Source organism: Phoenix dactylifera, chromosome 6, assembly GCF_051530095.1.
Source record: "Phoenix dactylifera cultivar Ajwa chromosome 6, Ajwa_hap1_PhDact_Kaust_v1.1, whole genome shotgun sequence".
Lineage (NCBI taxonomy): Eukaryota > Viridiplantae > Streptophyta > Magnoliopsida > Arecales > Arecaceae > Phoenix > Phoenix dactylifera.
In genome coordinates, this window is record NC_143195.1 from 33,654,034 (window position 1) to 33,671,750 (window position 17,717).

At 41.5% G+C, this 17,717-nt stretch overlaps 1 protein-coding gene across 1 annotated transcript; it reads left to right on the top strand.

Annotated features, from left to right (window-relative positions):
• On the top strand, positions 1-3,032 carry LOC103712147 (uncharacterized). The gene has a single exon (XM_008798584.6). The coding sequence runs from the start codon at positions 438-440 to the stop codon at positions 2,805-2,807; it is 2,370 nt and encodes a 789-aa protein (XP_008796806.4). The 5' UTR covers positions 1-437; the 3' UTR covers positions 2,808-3,032.
• The last annotated feature ends 14,685 nt before the right edge of the window (positions 3,033-17,717 follow it).

A 17,717-nucleotide genomic window follows, 5' to 3' on the forward strand; every position in this document is an offset into this window, starting at 1 on the left:
AACTAGAGAGAGGAACAAGAGTAGAAGAAGAGTCCAGGGTACTACTGCCTGTTCGCCCTCTCCTCTTCCAGCCACAGCCCATCTTACGAGAAAGGAGGGAGGGAAGGAGAAGGAGAAGAAGATGGGAAGGAGACAGAGGCATCGAATAGAGATGGAAGCGAGTAGAAGGTGGGAGGAACAAAATCTGCAGTTCGTAACAAGCGTGTCTTGATATGAGGAGATCGAACTGCATGGAGTTCCTCGGTGTTTTGATGCTATTATTTGCTTCATAAATGCAGGGAGGACACGAGAAAAATCCCAGTCTATTGTTAGAGACTGTATAAAGCCATCAACCGTTCCAAGAGCGAAGTACAAGCTACGAGCCGGGCTGTAGTGTTTGTGTGGTATTGGGCTTGGTGGCTTGTGGTGTCTTTGCGTGGGAGCTTGTATTGAAAGCGATGCCTTTTAGTGGCAAAGGAAAGAGGTTCTTGGAAGTAGTAGGGGAAGCAGGGCAAGGAGAGGAAGCTATTTTTGTTGGAGAGAATAAGAAGCAGAGGAGGATTGGAGGCATAGAGGGGTTGGAGCCGAGGTCGGTGCTGGAGACGAGGCGAAGCCTGAGCCCCCCGAGCTCCACCTCCACCCTGTCTTCTTCGTTGTGCTGCGGCGGCGGTGGTGGCGGAGGCGGAGGCGGAGGCGGAGGCTCCTTCGACACCGCCAGCGTGGCCGCGGCGGCGGCGGTCTCGGATGCCCCCGCGGCCCACAGATGGCCCATCTCCGAAGAGTGCGGCGGCGCTGGGTCCCAGAGGAAGGAGGAGTGGGCCGCGGAGCTGCAGCCCATCACGGCAGGCCTGGACCTCGGCTTCGATGGCGACGACAAGGGCGGGCTCGGGGTGGAGGACTGGGAGGCCGTCTTCTCAGAGCCCGCCGCCTACCCTGACCAGGACCAGACGTTCCTCGGGTGGATCATGGGCAACGTTGAAGACCCCCCCACCTCCTCCGCCGCTGCCGGAGGCGGCGGCCCGAGGCAGCAACCGCAGTTCTCCCCGGGGCCGGCGGAATTCAATGGCCATAATGCTGGCTTGGGGTTCGGCGGGCTCGCCGACACAGGCTTCGGCCTCGAAACCACCGGAGGGATGGGTGGAGCTTTATTGTTCTCCCCTTCCTCTAGTACTCTCCCCCCTCCTCCTCCTCTTTTCTCTTCTTCTGACCTTTCTTCCGGCGGTCGCGGGCTTTCACTTTCGAGCAGCAATACCAGCGCTTGTAGCAGCGGTATTCCTCCACCGCCGCCGAGTCCCGGTGACCAAGCTACGACGTTTGGTAGGCAAACTAGCCACACCGTCCACTCACCGACACCGTCGCCGGCGGCCGCCGTAGGGATGTTCCTCCAAAAGCCCAACTCCAACCCTCTTCTCAACCGCCAACTCCAATTTCACTCTCCTTCCAACCCGGCCTTTTTCGTCCCAGTTACCTCGATCGCCGCCGACCCGGCCGCGCACCAGCCCCCGCCGCCGCCGCAGCTCCTCCCACCCCAGCATAAGCGCCGCCACTCCATGGTCTCCAACACGGCCGGCCAAATTCCATCCAGACCTCCCTTTCCGAAACCCTCCGGCACGCCGGACCTGTTCCTCCAAAGAAGCCACCTGGGCCAGCAGCACTCGCAGGGCTCTCCCCTATCTCACCTGCTGTCGGCACAGGGTGACGACGCCGCCGCCCAGCAGCAGCAGCAGGCGTTGGTGGACGAGCTTTTCGAGGCCGCGAAGATGGTCGAGGCCGGAGACTCGTTTGGCGCGCGTGGGATATTGGCGCGGCTCAATCACCAGCTTCCCTCCCCACAGGGGAAGCCCCTCCTCCGCTCCGCTTTCTACTTCAAGGAGACTCTCCACCGTATCCTTGGTGACCCCTCCGATTCCCACGCGCGCCGAGTCTTCCCGAGTAATCCCATCACGGGCTCTCTCGAGGCCGTGCTCAAGCTCACCTCCCTCAAGGCCTTCTCCGAGGTCTCCCCGATTCTCATGTTCACCAACGTCACCTGCATCCAGGCCCTCCTCGAGGGCCTCGCCGGCGCCGACCGCATCCACATCGTCGACTTCGATATCGGAAGCGGCACCCACTGGTCCGCCTTCATGCAGGAGCTGGCCCAGAGGAGCTGCACGGATGGCGGCGGGCCTCCGATGCTCAGAATTACCGCCTTCGTCTCGCCCGAAGCTTACCATCCCCTCGAGCTCAACCTTGCCTGTGGCACCCTTGCCTTCTGGGCTGGCCGCCTTAATATTCCATTTGAATTCAGTGTGATGAACCTTGACAACTTCGACCCTTCGGCAGTCCGCAACCTGGTCGATGCACCCATTGCCGTGAACCTCCCCGTCGGCTCTGCACACAACCTATCCCCGACCCTCCTCCGCCTCGTGAAGCAGCTCACCCCGAAAGTCGTGGTCTCGGTGGACCTTGGGTGTGACCGCAGCGAGATGCCATTCTCACACCACTTCCTCCATGCTTTCCAGTCTTGCATGGTCCTCCTCGACTCCATTGATGCTGCAGTCACCGACCGGGAAGTGACCACCAATATCGAGTGGTTCATAGTGCAGCCATGGATTGAGAGTAGCGTCCTCGGGCGCCACCGTGCTGCCAACAAGATGCTCCCCTGGCGGATGCTCTTTGCATCAGCTGGCTTTGTACCCCTGCAATTCAGTAGCGCCACTGAGTCGCAGGCTGACTGCCTCCTGCAGAGGGTGCCGGTGAGGGGCTTCCACGTGGAGACACACCAGGATTCACTTTTCCTCTGTTGGCAGCATCGAGAGCTTGTCTCTGTGTCAGCTTGGGGGTGCTGAAGTGCTCTTCTCCTCCAATCTCAAGCCAAAGGTGCCGCCCGAGTTAACTTATTCTCTCTGTTATGTCCAATTGATCTTCAACTACGACTGTACTATAGTGGTAACCTGTTTTTGCGTTATATAGCCTCTTCTGGTTTCTCTACTCAATCGTGATGTATTACTGGAGATATTATTTTCAAGTAAGAAGGCATTTGACAAATTGGAAGGCCCGCTACATTTTTAATTTATCTGTTGGACATGGGAAGTGATCCTCATGCAATTTTGACATTCAAGGAGCAATTCCAATCCTAGTTATGGTTGCTTTACACTTGACATGAAAGTTATTAGATGATAAATTTCTATCGACCAAAATGATGATTCAACATCAAATTTTTGGATGGTGCACCGGACTCTCATCTTTTAAAAGATTGAATGGTGTAGCAGAGTAAGGTACATTCTTCCATAGTTTGCTATCATTCTTTATGCCACATAGGTAAAATAGAGGTGTGTGGGTGTGTTTTTTAACTTTTGTGCACTAAGAAATGGATGGCACAGAAAACCTAGAGAGGGGTGTGTTGCATGCAGTCAAGGTAGCAATGTACTTTGCATGGACTACAGATGTGTTTAGGTGGCATAAGTATTGCATGATTCCAATATTTAAGATCTGCTTATATAATCTATACTCAAACGCCATGGAGTTTAGCATCCTCATAGCAGTTTCGATCGTAGACACGTATCTCCTATAATTTACGAGAGAATTTAGTACCTAGCATTTTGAATTTCAGGAGACACCTGTGGACTATGGAACTATCATATGGGTGTTTCTTGTTTTGCATGTAAGCCTCACAGACATGTAAAGGAATTTTTGGAAAGGAGCAAGTTATTGAAGAATGTGATAGTGATTGTGCACCGAGACATGGAAGATTTCAAAGGAAGGGGGTTAGATGCAATTAGGTAGCAATGCATGGAATATAGTGTATGTGTCAAGTGCAGGAGTACTGTATCTTCCAATATTTTGATGTTCTTATGGATCCTTACCAAAGTGTCATATTAATAATGACATCTAAGATTTGAGTGTGGGTGAACAAAAAGATCTAGGTAACATAGGTGACAACATCCTTGTAGCAGCTTCCATTATTTACATGCATCCCCTATAATTTAGGAGAGAACTTTAGTAGGTGGATCTTTGGTATTCAGGGGAAACCTATTGTATTGAGAATGACATGGTATAGAAGATTCAAACCAGAGCAGGTTACATATGATTGGATAGCGGCCTTTGGTGTGGGACTAGGGTATATGTGTCAGATGTAGGTGGCTGAATGTTGTTAGTTGCAATATTTAAGAATTTATTTTGATGGATGGTTGACCAATCTCGTATCAATATCGACATCTAAGTATCATCTATAGCTAAGGCTAAACCAAAGTATCTGGATAATATATGTGGCAGCATCTTTTTAGTAGCTCCATCCATGGATGCTCTCCCTTGTAATTTAGGAGTGTGTTTAGTTGCTAGTTCTCTAAATTTCAAGAAAATTATGCTGATGCATAGATTAAAAACAGGTTAGTTACAGTCAGATATTGATATATCCATATATGTATCAATATATATGTTCCAAGTATCGAGAGTGGATACCTAAGGCGAAGTCAAAATATTTGGCGTATCGGTACCTTATCAATTCGGTTCAATGCGGTACAATATGGTATGGTGCATTTTTTGTGCCGAAATAACTCTCTTACCAATTTTCTTAACTCAATTTTCATCATGTATGCCTCGATATGGACCGGTATGAACTTCGGTACGCCTCGGTATGGATCTTGTACCGATTTAAATGTGTGTTTCGTACCGGTTTTCTTCCGATATGGTACGGTATGCCCCGTACCGGACGGTATGGGCTAGTGCGGCAGACCTTGGTATGAAAAGTTAGAATCTATATCCATGTCCATATCTGAAAAATTTTGTCTTGATATCTGATCCATAATCAAATCTGATCGGGTACAGATTTTTTTTTTATCTGAAATTTGATCCAGTCGAATCCAAATTTGGATATGCTCCCACTCTCAGCCTAGTGATGAAGCTACCAAATGGATACTGCTACCTTATTGCACTTAGGTCTTGCAAGTCTTAAAAAACATATTCGGAAGGGAGTGAGTTAATGCAACTGGGGCAGCAATTATAACTTAAGAATGACAAGATTTTGAAGGAAGCAGGTTCCATGCGATCTGTAGCAGTTTATATAGCACGGGCTAGGTGAAATGTCTCAGGTGCAGGGCTCAGCTGTTGCATATTCTAAAATTTTTAAGTACGGATCCTTGCCCAAAATGTTATGTCAATACCAACAACTATGAGTCAGGTTGGTAACTAAGATTAAAACAAATGATCTGGAAACATAGGTCATACATGTTTGCAGCAGCTCCAACCGCTAACATATGTCTGCCAAAATGTTGGAGAGAGTTTAGCAGTTGGCTCATTGAAATTCAGGGGAGTCCTGTCATTAGTGAAACTATCATATGGATGCTGCTATATTTGTAAACCTCACTAGATTTGAAAAGGTTTCCGAAGGGAGCAACTAAATATTTTTGTAGTTATGCACTGTGGACAGTATGATATAGCAGATTCAGAAGGGAGCAGGTTACATGTGATTGGATGGCAGCCTATAATGCATGGACTAAGGTGCAAGTGTGCATTGTTTCTTCTTCTAATGCTTAAGAATTTCTTCCTATGCATCCTAGCTTTGATCATTGTGGACTAATTATACACAGATACAAAGAGAGATAAAAGAAGACTGGTGAATAGTGGGCGAAGTGGAAAATTCGTTCTTTGGGGCAATGCAGTCGCCACCATCTTTTGAGATGCCGGGTAACAAATTAAGGTCAATACTAAGGTTTATAGTGTTGAACTGTGTTGGAAAATAATGGGCTTTGGACACAGATAAGCATTTGCATTGATGAGAATGATTGGGGTGGCCATGTGATGAGAAGGTTTAGAAATCCGTACAATTGAATTCAGGGGAAAATTTAAGAATTTAGCGCCGATAGATATAAGTACAGGTAGTTAGCATATGCAAGGAATATCTGAAAAGACACTGGTAGTATAAGGGGCATGGAGTTGTTATCCAGAAGTTGTGGCAAATGAGTTGAGATGGCTTGGGGCTGAAGTTTGAGAAGTATACAGAAAATAGTACCTTCATGGTAATGGATGTCAGCCCTCCATGGGAATAAATGGTGGCGGCTAAATCATAAAAGCCACGTCTAAACCTCTTAACATTAGTATTTTGTAGTTAAAGATGCAACCAAGTTCATCTATATATTTGTATGTATGCATATTATATGCTTCTCCCTTCTTGTTTCGGTGCTTTGTTATCCTGCAATTGAAGCTTATTCTTGATGTTGTAAATGGAAAGCACCCTTTTTACCAATATGAGAAAGCAGGTTTTTATGCTTTTATTTCCTCAAAGAAAAGGAGTACTGTTTTGTGCTACTACATTTGCTTTACCTGAAGAATGTGCTTACATTGTTGAAAGATTGCCTCGATTTGGCTCATCATTTCTTATAGTAAGTTTGTTCTTTCTGCTATTCTGATATGAACTGGTTGGAACTATGGCCCTCAAAAATCTTGTTACTCCGACACCTTGAGATGAATGTTCACAAAGTAGGCGTTCAGTTTGTCCATGTTCTATCATTCTTTCCATGACCACCTTGAAACATCCTGACCTAGAACAGGATGGGACCCTTGCTGTTCCATGCAAAATTATTTCGAGTCATGTGCTTCTTGTGGAATGTTTCTCCAAGCAGGTCTGTCTTGGAACACAGACATTAATGCAATTGTGTGTGTTGCAGGTAATTACACCCATCCTCAGAAAGCTGCCAATATTTCTTGTACAATCAACTAATTTGATTTTTTTTTCAAATTCTGATCTTCAGATTAATACACAGCACCTGGTGCATAAACAAAAAAAAATCATTGGACATAGTCTGGAGTCTGACCAGTACTGTTTTTGTAAGATTTATGTTTTTTTCTAGCATGTATATGTTGCATGATGCATGGAGAGCTCTGATAATAGAAAGCATCATCATCCTTATGGGGTTTTATGGTTGAAATAGACTTGGCTATGCTAGGAACAAGTCTAACTATTAAATATTTTGATCAATTCCCGCATGTTCAGTTGAGTTGATCCCACATTTGATGCTTAATCTTTCCAGGGTCCGTCTAAATTAGAAACCACCTTGGTAATAATCTCGTGATAAATTAATTCAAATGCCTCGGAAGATCAGCCATGTTTTTGTCCATCTTTTTGTAGATACGCCTCCGGCTCAAAAGTGTGAAACCCTTGTTATCCATGGTTCGCTTTTGTTCCTTCAAGTTAGATACCTGAAAAAAAAAAAAATCCAGAAATGCCCAAGAATAATTACAGAAGTTGGCTGATTTAAGTGCAGAAGTTAACAGTCTTTATTTGTCCCTTTCGGCGAATGCTACACTAGATCAGCTGGTCATTAGAAAATCAAATCCATCCATCCCTCTCAGGTATGGTCGTACCGAGCCAAACGGTATTAGATATATCGGTACTGTACCAGTTCGGTACCATTATGGACGGCGTACCAATTTTTGGTATGTCAAAAAATTTTGTACCATACCAACATTATACTAGTGTAGCACCGGTATGGAGTCTGGTACTGGTATGGCAAATCTTACTCTCAGGGACTACTTTTGCATGAATCACTCATCAAATCTTCTTATAGTTTAGGTCAGCCTTTTTGGATAAAGAAGACATGGGTCTTTGTTTCCTCGTTCGATCTGTAGGTTTTCTATTATGTTTATGAGCCAGTTCTGTTGTACATTGAACTTGGTTGAGCTATCCGGTATGAATGTTCTTCTTTGAAGCCTCCACTGCATGGTCAATGCAGTAAATCAAATAAAAGAATCGTCGTTGGGAGCGAGTGGCCACCAATCGGCGGGTCCCAAACTCATGCTTCCATTTCAGGATTGGCTTAACAACAGATTGATGGGTGTGATCTGGCTAGCATCCATATTGACTCATGATGCGAAGGACTCAAACACCAGACAGCTTTTCTATTATGATTCAGAGGTTTATAGTAATGCTCTCCCTCTTGATCTATCACATGGTCCCTGTCCTTTCCACGTTAGACTTAATATTTCAATTTTGCTTTCATGATCTAGTGTCTTTCAATTGGCCACCCATCTCTTTAGTTTTTATGTCTCTTCCTTCAGCAGTTCAGAAGCTGCTTTCTCGTTCAGTTTTAAATCAATTCTAGGAGATTAAAAAGTAGAAACACCATGTCAGGTGAAATTGGAGGTGCAACTTCCATTACTTAATTGGAATTAGGATGATATACAAAGAATTCTTTGAGGAACATAGACAAAAAAAAGTTTTACCTAAGGTTCACTGTCTCGGTACTAGATTCGTATAGGTGTCACTGTAGGATCCATCTTTAGCTTGATATGCCATATTTCTTTGACTTTTTTTTCTTAAGCTTGTTTCTTTCTCTGTTTGAAGTCCTAATTTCAACACTCTTATTCTGAAGGCCTTTTGGATTGCGACAGCGTGTTTGCTTCTTTTGATAAAAAATTGTGTTTGCTTTAACCATCAATACATTGCATGCTGCTTTTAGTTTCATTCTTTCTGACTGTCGGGAACTTCAGCGGGTCAGACGAGCTGTTTCTGATGACGTGCAACCTCTACTGTTCCAATCACTGTTGGCTCAGATGAGCAGTCGACAGAACGGAATGGTGAGTCTCATGGACGTAACGATCATTTACATCAAATTAATTGATCCCACGATCACGTAGATCGTGACAATGGATCATCATGCATCTGACGGCTCAGATATCATCAGTTTCAGGAATGGCAAACTGGAGGGCCCTCAATTCTTGGATCCCAGTGTGGTAGTAGATAGATTTGAAATGGGACTTCGACGGGGCTTGTAGGGCCACAGCCTTTATTTCAGCGGGGGGGTGGTTCCGAAATTGTCCTCAGCACAATGTGAATTTAAAACGAGAAATTATTGCATGTACGGTTGATAGCAGGCACCTCTTATTTGATCTTGAATACTTACCACTGGACTGGTCCACTGGATCCGGTCCTTTAACTGTGGGGTAGGATTATTGTCCCCCATGCGATGTGACGTTTAAACAGTGGGGTTTGATTTTTTTTTTTTTTTTTTTTTTGTGAAAGAGGTCCAAATCTTGTTATTTAGACTCTAAAATAGATGGTAGGATTGGAAGTTTTCTTCTTGAAAAAAAAATGATTTAACCTATCTCTCAATCTAAAAAGAATCAGACAGGACGACATAAAATAAATATAATATATGAATTAAAATCTACTTTTTTTAAAATTTTAGCTTTTTATATTTATTTTTACTAATCATACCTATTTTCAGAAAACTAGTTCTATTTGAACTAAGAAAAAAATCTAATCAGAATTATGCACCACATTATTATAAATAAAAATTATGTACCTCAGTTTTTCAATGATCCGCGGAAGCAAAAGGAGACTTAAAATCTACTTTCATCCTTTTTCTATATTTTTTTATTTTTTTTAAAAAAATTTGATTTAAGTGGGTTAAAAGAATTCTTTCTTCTTTCTAATCAAATCAAAAAAGTATTGATCCATCCAACTCTGTTCCTCATGAAATTGGCAAGGGACTACAGAATGGCAGAATTAATAAAGGTCAGGATGCCTCGGGTCATGACTTCTTGTGTTTGAGATTAGCGCAAGTGTTTGGTAGCTGGTAATGCCATTCTTGTAATGCAATATGCATTTTGAGAGCTTAAGAATGCTTTCCAAAGCAAAACTCCTCAAAAAAAATACTACAAAAAAATAAAATTATATATCAAAGCAAAACTCTTATTTTTCAATATTTAACGATTCTTCTACAGGCTTCTCATATCTTCATCGCATATACCAAGTTTAAAGCACCAATGGTTCTTTGAAAAAATCGAAGAAAAGCTTGTAACAAGGAATCACTGAATGGGACGAAAAGTGCAGCGTCTCCATCACCCTCTTCCCACCGAAGTCATCCTCACACTTGCGATGCGGTGCTGCATGCTTGCCTTTAAGTCACCTCAGCCTAATAAAAAGAGATGCTTAAAGGAGAACCACGAAGGGAACGTTGGCCCTTCGAGAAGGCCGGTATTGGACCAGAATCCAACGTTCCTCCGGAGGCCAACCAAGCTTCTGAGCGACTGATGCTTTGGATTCAACGGATTTAACTTTTTATGTAGCCCTTCCCGAGGAGGGTTCTCCCGTGGAAAGTGTCAATGATAAACAACTTTTCGAAGGGACACCGCAGCGAACCAACCAACCAACCAAAAAAAAAAAAAAAAAAATCCTATTTTATCATATTTTTTAGTGCATATTTTTTAAAAAAATATTTTTTTATAATAAAGTTGTTAATTATATAATTAAAAAAAATTACAGTATATATGACCAAACAATATACACCAAATAAATTAATTATTTAATAAATTAATACATATATTTAGATAAATTGATACATAATTTGTAGAACATGATGTTCATCAATACATGGTACACGACGGATAATATACACTTAGCAAATTAGTCATCTGGCAACCCAATACACACTTTCAAGTAAATTAATACACAATTTTTAGAATATTATATTCACCAATACACATTATATGACTAGTGATACACACTCATCAACTTTCTAATACATACTGTCAGGTACATCGATACATAGTTTTCAGAACATGCTTTTTATCAGTACATACTATATAGATCATGACAAGCAATTAATTATTTTGTATTTATTTTTTTTAAGTTACTAGGTTGATGGACTTTGTAATTAGTCGTAGGAGTCCTAGTTTTATTTTATTTTTAAAATAGGTGCTAGAAAAAAATATGATAAAATAAAAGTCTGATTTTATAAGGTATTCTATAGCACCGCCCATATAATTTTTGTTCCAACTTTTTCATTACCAGAGGGCAAGAGAGAGCGGGGAGGGATAAACGCGTGGGGTAAAGCTTTCGTCGCAGGGAAGCCTCTCCTTGAAGTGTGGGATTCGGTCCCATTCCCAACTACAAAAGCTGATGGACGGGGCCACCTAGACGACGAACCAGCCTTTGGGCAGGGCCTTTCCTACTTTCTCACAGTTCGCAAGGTTAAAAGTGTCTGGATCTGCACAAAATCTAGGTCTTTCCTAACTCTTTCAATCAAAGAATAATAGTAAAAAAAGGTAAAGGTGTCTAGATCTCTAATTACTCCGATCTTAAATCCAGCCTTTTAAACAAGCTAAATGTGCACTGGGTGCTTAAATCACCACCTAAAAAGGGTGACCTAGGAGTTGGGAGACTAGGGTTGGGCCATAGTCCTATAGCTTGAGAAAAGTTAATATTCATGTGGTTATTAATTATGTATAAATCTAAAAGTTACTAAAGACATGAATGGCTTGATATAAAAATGCTTTGCTATCAATCCCTTCATTTATTCACTTGTTCATTATTAATTATGACCAGAGTTATTGTATATAGGTTGCCAATGTGCGAGCCATACCTAAAATGAGTTATCTTATGTCCATCCAAATGGTTTCTTATAGTTACGAATTATTTTATCATGGACTCCTCTGGAACCTTGTTACGCACCGTGACATTATTTTGTCATGCTTGGTAATGTTTCTATCTTTTAGTGTGTATGCCTCTTTTTTTCATTTTTTTATATGGTCCACTTCTTGGTCCTAATGAAAGTTCGAATCGCTACATGCATGCTATTCTTAGACGTCAAGTTAGAAACTAATCAATATTGGAGTCACAAACATGCATAATAACGATGACAGGATTTATATTCGACGAGAGTTGGCATGCACAATAATTCATAGTATAAAGTCGAGAACGTAAATTAAATCAATTAGGAACATCAGGAGAGCCTTTTTTTTTTTTTTTCCTAACTCGAGTTGGAATATGCATGCATCACGTATCGTGTCCTATGAACTCGACTTCCAAACTAAAACTCTTTCGTTTTTCCTTGGTGTTAGAAAGAAAGTAGGCCCACTGCTTAACTGAAACCTTTAGTAATTGTAATGATCGATGGCAAAAGGGTGGTATTATAACCCTTCAAGCTAGCTCTAATAATTACGTGGTAATAAACCAATTCTATTGTCCATAGGAGTACGAAGTTACCAATCCATTCTCTCATTAGGATCAAAAGTATTTGATATATATATAGAATGAACCCCACAGGCCCTCGGCCAACGACTTGGCATCAAAAACGTCTGGGACCAGCACCAGTTGGGCGACGACCACAAGGGCGATTATTGCCGACCAAGTCCAATGGCCACACCCATATTTTACTGTCTTCTCCTCCTGATCTCTTCCAAGGCCAAACGGAAAACGGACACCAAGTTACATGGTGTGGAAGGCCTAAAGAAAAGCGAAGAGATTGAGTTAGATTAGACAAGCAAGGGGTCATTCCTTTCCGTGGGAAACAAAAGCAGGGGTTGTGATCGCACGACCCTTTTGCCCGCACTCTCTTTTTAGATGCTTTGCCAACCAAAACGCTTTGCTCATCTTCTCCCCACGTACTCAATTTTCTATTGCTGCATGACATGGGCGCGCGTAGAACCAACGCTTCCCTCCCTTTCTACGCATCTTTACGTCGCAAAGCCCAAAAGGATGCACTCATGCGCGTCAAAAGCCACAAGATAGCGAGGCTCATCGTTATTTTAATTTGCTCTCGTTCATCGAATGATCCTCTTCAAGCTCAGTCTCTTTTGGGGCCTTCTTTGTACTGCCACATTGCAATAATCAAAGTAGAACTCGGTGGAAAGGTGGCTCCACCAGCCCATAGGATTCATTGTATGGACGACACTTCTTCCTCTCATATTATTTCAAAAGCAACTGTGGCCAACTGCTACTTACGTCTCTCTCACGGGCTTTTCCTTTTCCTTGTTCTCAAAGCATGATTGCTTCAACTAGATTGCAGTGGTGCGCCGTGGCTGTGGCCGTTGTCCTCTATTTGGCGCAATTGCCACCGTTCTTTTCTCTAGTCATTGTTTACTCCCTTGTCTTCGATCATGTGGATGCCCATGAGAAGAGGTGGATTCCATGGATTGGAAACCACGCATACACAGAGAAGTCCGCGTAGAGTTGCCTAGGGGGCTTTTGGTGTTATTTTTTGCTTGTCATATTCATTCGTTACGTCCGTTTTCTTCGCCTGGGCGGTGGGATTTGAGATAAGGGTGGGATGAAGGATTGGTTACTCTGAGGCGGCGGCTCTCTCAAGTCTCATCACCCTCTGTAGAGAGAAGAGATGGGCTACGGCGTTAAGAGGCGAGCCTTCTTGTCGTTAATAAAGAGATCATTAATAGAAGGAAATTTATACCTATATAAAATTTATGCCTACATTGAGAAGGCCTTTAAATTATTGGTGGGCCAAGTCAAGGTAGGCCATCTTGTCGTGGTTCCTCTGGCCGACCACAAGTTGGGTCTTGTTGTCCCTGCGACACGCTCCACACGTTGAGATATAGGTCAACCTGGACTGGGGCTTAGGTCAGGCTGGGGGGGTGGGGGTATACACTAAGTCCAAGCAAAACATTGACAGGTTTCTAGCTAGGGTGAGTGACCAAAACCTAACCTAGTCCTCATTAGGAGACAAGCTCGACATGTACTGGACTTCGTAGGTACCTGGTAAATAGCCAAAGAAACAGTTCGAATTGGGCTCGTCAAATATCTACATTTCTGGCACGTTGAAATAATTAGATCAATAGATTTTTTTTGTTTTGGGAAGATTGAGAATTAGATTTATTTCAGCTGATTTTTTTTTTTCTTCCTATGAATTTCGAATCGGCCCACTCCAAAGCTAATACTGGATATTTATAAATATAGACCTAATCCAATTTTTAACTCTATTATTTTATTAGTTATAGTGATCCAACCCATAACTCATAAATTTTATAAGATTTTCAGCTTAATCATCTGAACAAATTTTAAAAAATTATATCTATACAAGAAAAAAAAAAATATTTTCCCTAGATTTTTTTCTTCTTTTTTTTTCTCTGCTTGACTTGAGTGTGGTCATGATGTATTTAAAAGGTGTGGAGCCCGACCGACAAAGATCTGCACCTACTTCTCAACTCAGTCAAGTGATAGAATGAAAATAACCATATTGGGGAGAAGTAACAATTTTTTCTGCAAGGAATTCTGTCATTCTTATAGAGTATATTAGAGTTCAAATATTACCAACCACTAAGGTATAAGCTTTTAGATTTTATTTTCTTGGAAAAACTTACAGAAAATTGCGAGGTCTACATGAGGTCCGTGCTTTATGGGCAGAGAACGGGCATTTCCTTAGTCTTATAAATTAGAAAATTGATAACTGTCCACCTCCGAGGCTTACCTCTGGCAAAATTAGCACAATTCAACCATTGGCTTGATATAGTATACACTATAGAATACTTTGATCATTAAAAATCAATTGTAAGTCTGAGTCAAGATGTACATAAATTGCAGCAAAACATCGATGCACTACATGACATATGAGTTATGGTAATTTCACCCTCAACATTGATACAGAATATAGAAAAAGCATCACACACTTAAGAAGAAAAAAAAAACAACATAGAATTCTCTCAGCATTCTATACCGTGTTTTTAGAGGGATTATGTCTATTCTTTCATCCAGCTTCATTAGGCTGCCTCTGCTTCAAGCTTCTATAAACTACTTACATACCAAAGTTCGCTCCAAGGAGTCATGTATAACAGACAGATCTAATAATTATTCTTAGCTCACTGCCATCTAAGAAGCTATTACTTGCATGAGAGAAGGCAAGTGGATCTATTACTCATTATTAGCAGAATTCGCAAGCCATATTTTAGTTTTGGTTAAACCTCGGATGGGAAGATTTTTTTTTTTTTTTTGATAAAATGGATGGGTCATACATGCATAGTATGAATACATTCCATAAAATCAGAAAACAAAATATTGCTCAGCACGGTCGAAAGATGCTTCATCATTGTAGTTTTGGCATCGAATCCTCATTGTCCATCCTTACTGCACCATGTGCAATATGATGATATTGATATCAATATTTGCTCTTTCGTTGATTGGCTGTGCCTCCCTACTTCACTGGATAAACTCTAGAATCCCGAAAAATGAGCTACTATGGTGAAAACTTCTGTGGAGTGTGAGGGACCTGCAAAGAGTTTTGACTAGCATCGATATATGATAGGGGCATCATGACATACATTTCACCATAAGCAACAAGAATTCATTGCATGGCTTGAATCTTATAATTGTGGCTTCTGTTAGATAACTTTTTTAGATGGACATTTTGCACATAAGAAAGCATCAATGAGTCAAATTACACCTATTTTTCTCGGAGAACGAATCATGGTCGTATAGACATGAGTTTCATAACCAAAATCATAAAACAATAAAAAGAAGACGTTCTTCTAGATCTTTTACACAAACTTGTCTTCAAGACCATGATTCTGAACATCATGTGCTCAACCACCCCACCAATCAACAAACTTTCAAATTGCTTGGATTCCAAAAGTCAAAGGGCATCAAAGATTTATATCCTTACAGTCCTTTCTATAAAGAAAATCTTTTCAGAATAGAAAAGTAAAATACCCTTTAATTTTTTTTAGCGCTTCATGAACAACTCATCTTTGTTAATTAGACATACACCAACTATCTCTACTCTCCATGGAAAGCTCGATACCATGAAGGAAGGGGGGAAAACTAATAGCGAAAGCCAGAGAAGATCTTGGTATTTAGCTGCAAAAGAGTGCAATGTATTTCCCAAAAGTTGGCTAATGTGCGTCTCGACCAACTGCCAGACTTATCTTAAGGCGAAAAGAAAGACGGTGAAGATGCTGTTTTACCTTGCATATGAAGGTTCTTCTAATAGAGAAAAAGCTGAGCATCTGAGAGAGAAGCTTTTCATGCCACTAAGACATATCTTTATGAATCCTAAAGGTATTATCACTTGCATGGGACCATTGAGGGTTCTGAAATCAACACTTGGGTCTGTAAATGGATAGTAGAAAATGGACATGATGGCTGGCAGCTAGGCAGCTAAAGCCCAAAAATAATTAACATATAATAGAAGAAAGCTGACGATCTTCGAATCTCATAAATAAGACTGAATATTAATGTTGAAAGTTAAAGTGTTAGGTCCAGATTACTACAACATCATGTACATTGCAGGCAGCATCTTCGGCACCAACTACTGAAACTTAGGGTTATGTGGCTGAGAGATAAACCAAATTGATCGTTTATTTCTCTGCCAAGATATAAAAAGATGAGAGTATAGCAGAAGAAATAGAATAATTAAGAGCAAAACAAGAGATGCATGGATGTTCCTTTTTTTTCTAAAGGTGCTGCATGACTGTCAGATAGCACGGATCAGACTTCATGTAGTTAAACAGGCTGAACAGCCATAATTAGATAAGAGCATAGAATTGGAGAATATAAATATTGTTCTTTGGTGAAGCGTCAAAAGTCCAAGAGGAGCTAGGAAGAGAACCTGCAGAAGATGTCAACTGATGATTTAGTTTGGAAGCAGAGAAAGTGAGCAACAGTCGTGGTACAAAAGGAGGTAGACACCAAGGATATGAGTTTCTGGGCCTAACATTTATCTCAAGAAAGGAAATCTAGGACATCAGACGAGAGAAATAGATGGCTCAACATGTGGCTGAAAATGCTGAAAACATTGAAAGAAATGAACGATGCTTTGATACATTATTATAGTACGAATTGCATTGTGTGGGTGGAACTTGAGGATCATGGTTTTGGTTAAAGACTGTACTAGAATGGGAGAACCCAGCACTAGGATTTCCAAGCAGAAACCCCTGCCCATTTATCAAATCTTGGACCCTCAGATCGAACGATATTTGCTTGAATAACAGAAGGGACTTGTGGAGACTGATGAAGCAAAATTGCATGAATATTATTGCAAGCATAACATGGTAGCCCCGAAAGAATGGAAATTTTTAAGTTTCCAGACTCTCCACAGAATAGATACAATGTATATGCAATAATAATCTAGGTAAAAACAAGTTAAGCTCCTGATTGGATACACATCGCTCCATCAAGCTCTCAGAAGAAATCGGTTTCATGACGCTATATATGGACATGAACACAAAGGCACAGTAGAATTTTAATATTTCAACAGTGTTTAGAGTATTTCCTCAAAAAGAAAAAAAGAGTAGCTTTGAAATTTCCGTTGATTCATGGAGTTTTGAAAGCTTCTTTCAAACCCATGGGAGATTGTATGCTTTATTACTAAATATGGTCACATATCATCTTGCGAAGTGATACAGCTTCAGACCAGCTCCAGGTCATACGGAAACCCATTTCTGTTTTTTTTTTTTTTGGTGGAACAAATTTCTGTTCAAGGTTGATAACTACAGCCATCAAGCATGAAATCTCTCTTTGTACAAGGTTGTCATCATAGTATTACACCATGAAGATTGAAATGGAAGAATAGGCACACTGCCAAAAACCTAGCCTGCACAAGGCTTTCCGATCGGAGGTTGCTGCTCTCCTCTTTTATTATTATTTAATAGATTGGAAAAAAAAGAGCTTGCTAGCTTGGCATTTCCTTTCTCTCAATTGCCAAATGCAGAGGAAACAAAAGGAAATCACAACTCCCGGTAGAGAAACTCATATTGTACTTGGGTGCAACTATCCTCAACTGCAGCAACTCCCCTTGCAGCTGGTTGGCTTAATTTGCCATGCAGCATCTGGGCTTGTCTTCTTAAGATAGAATTACAAGGGAACCAGTGATCAAAACAAACCAACTCCAGAAAAGACCATTAACAGTCATCCACACAAACCAAGCTCGAGAAGTTCACAAACTAAACAGACATCGTTAACTGTCAAATGAAATGACATAATGTCAGACATCTTATATTCAAATATCATCGATCTTCAACAAAGGGCGCCTAAG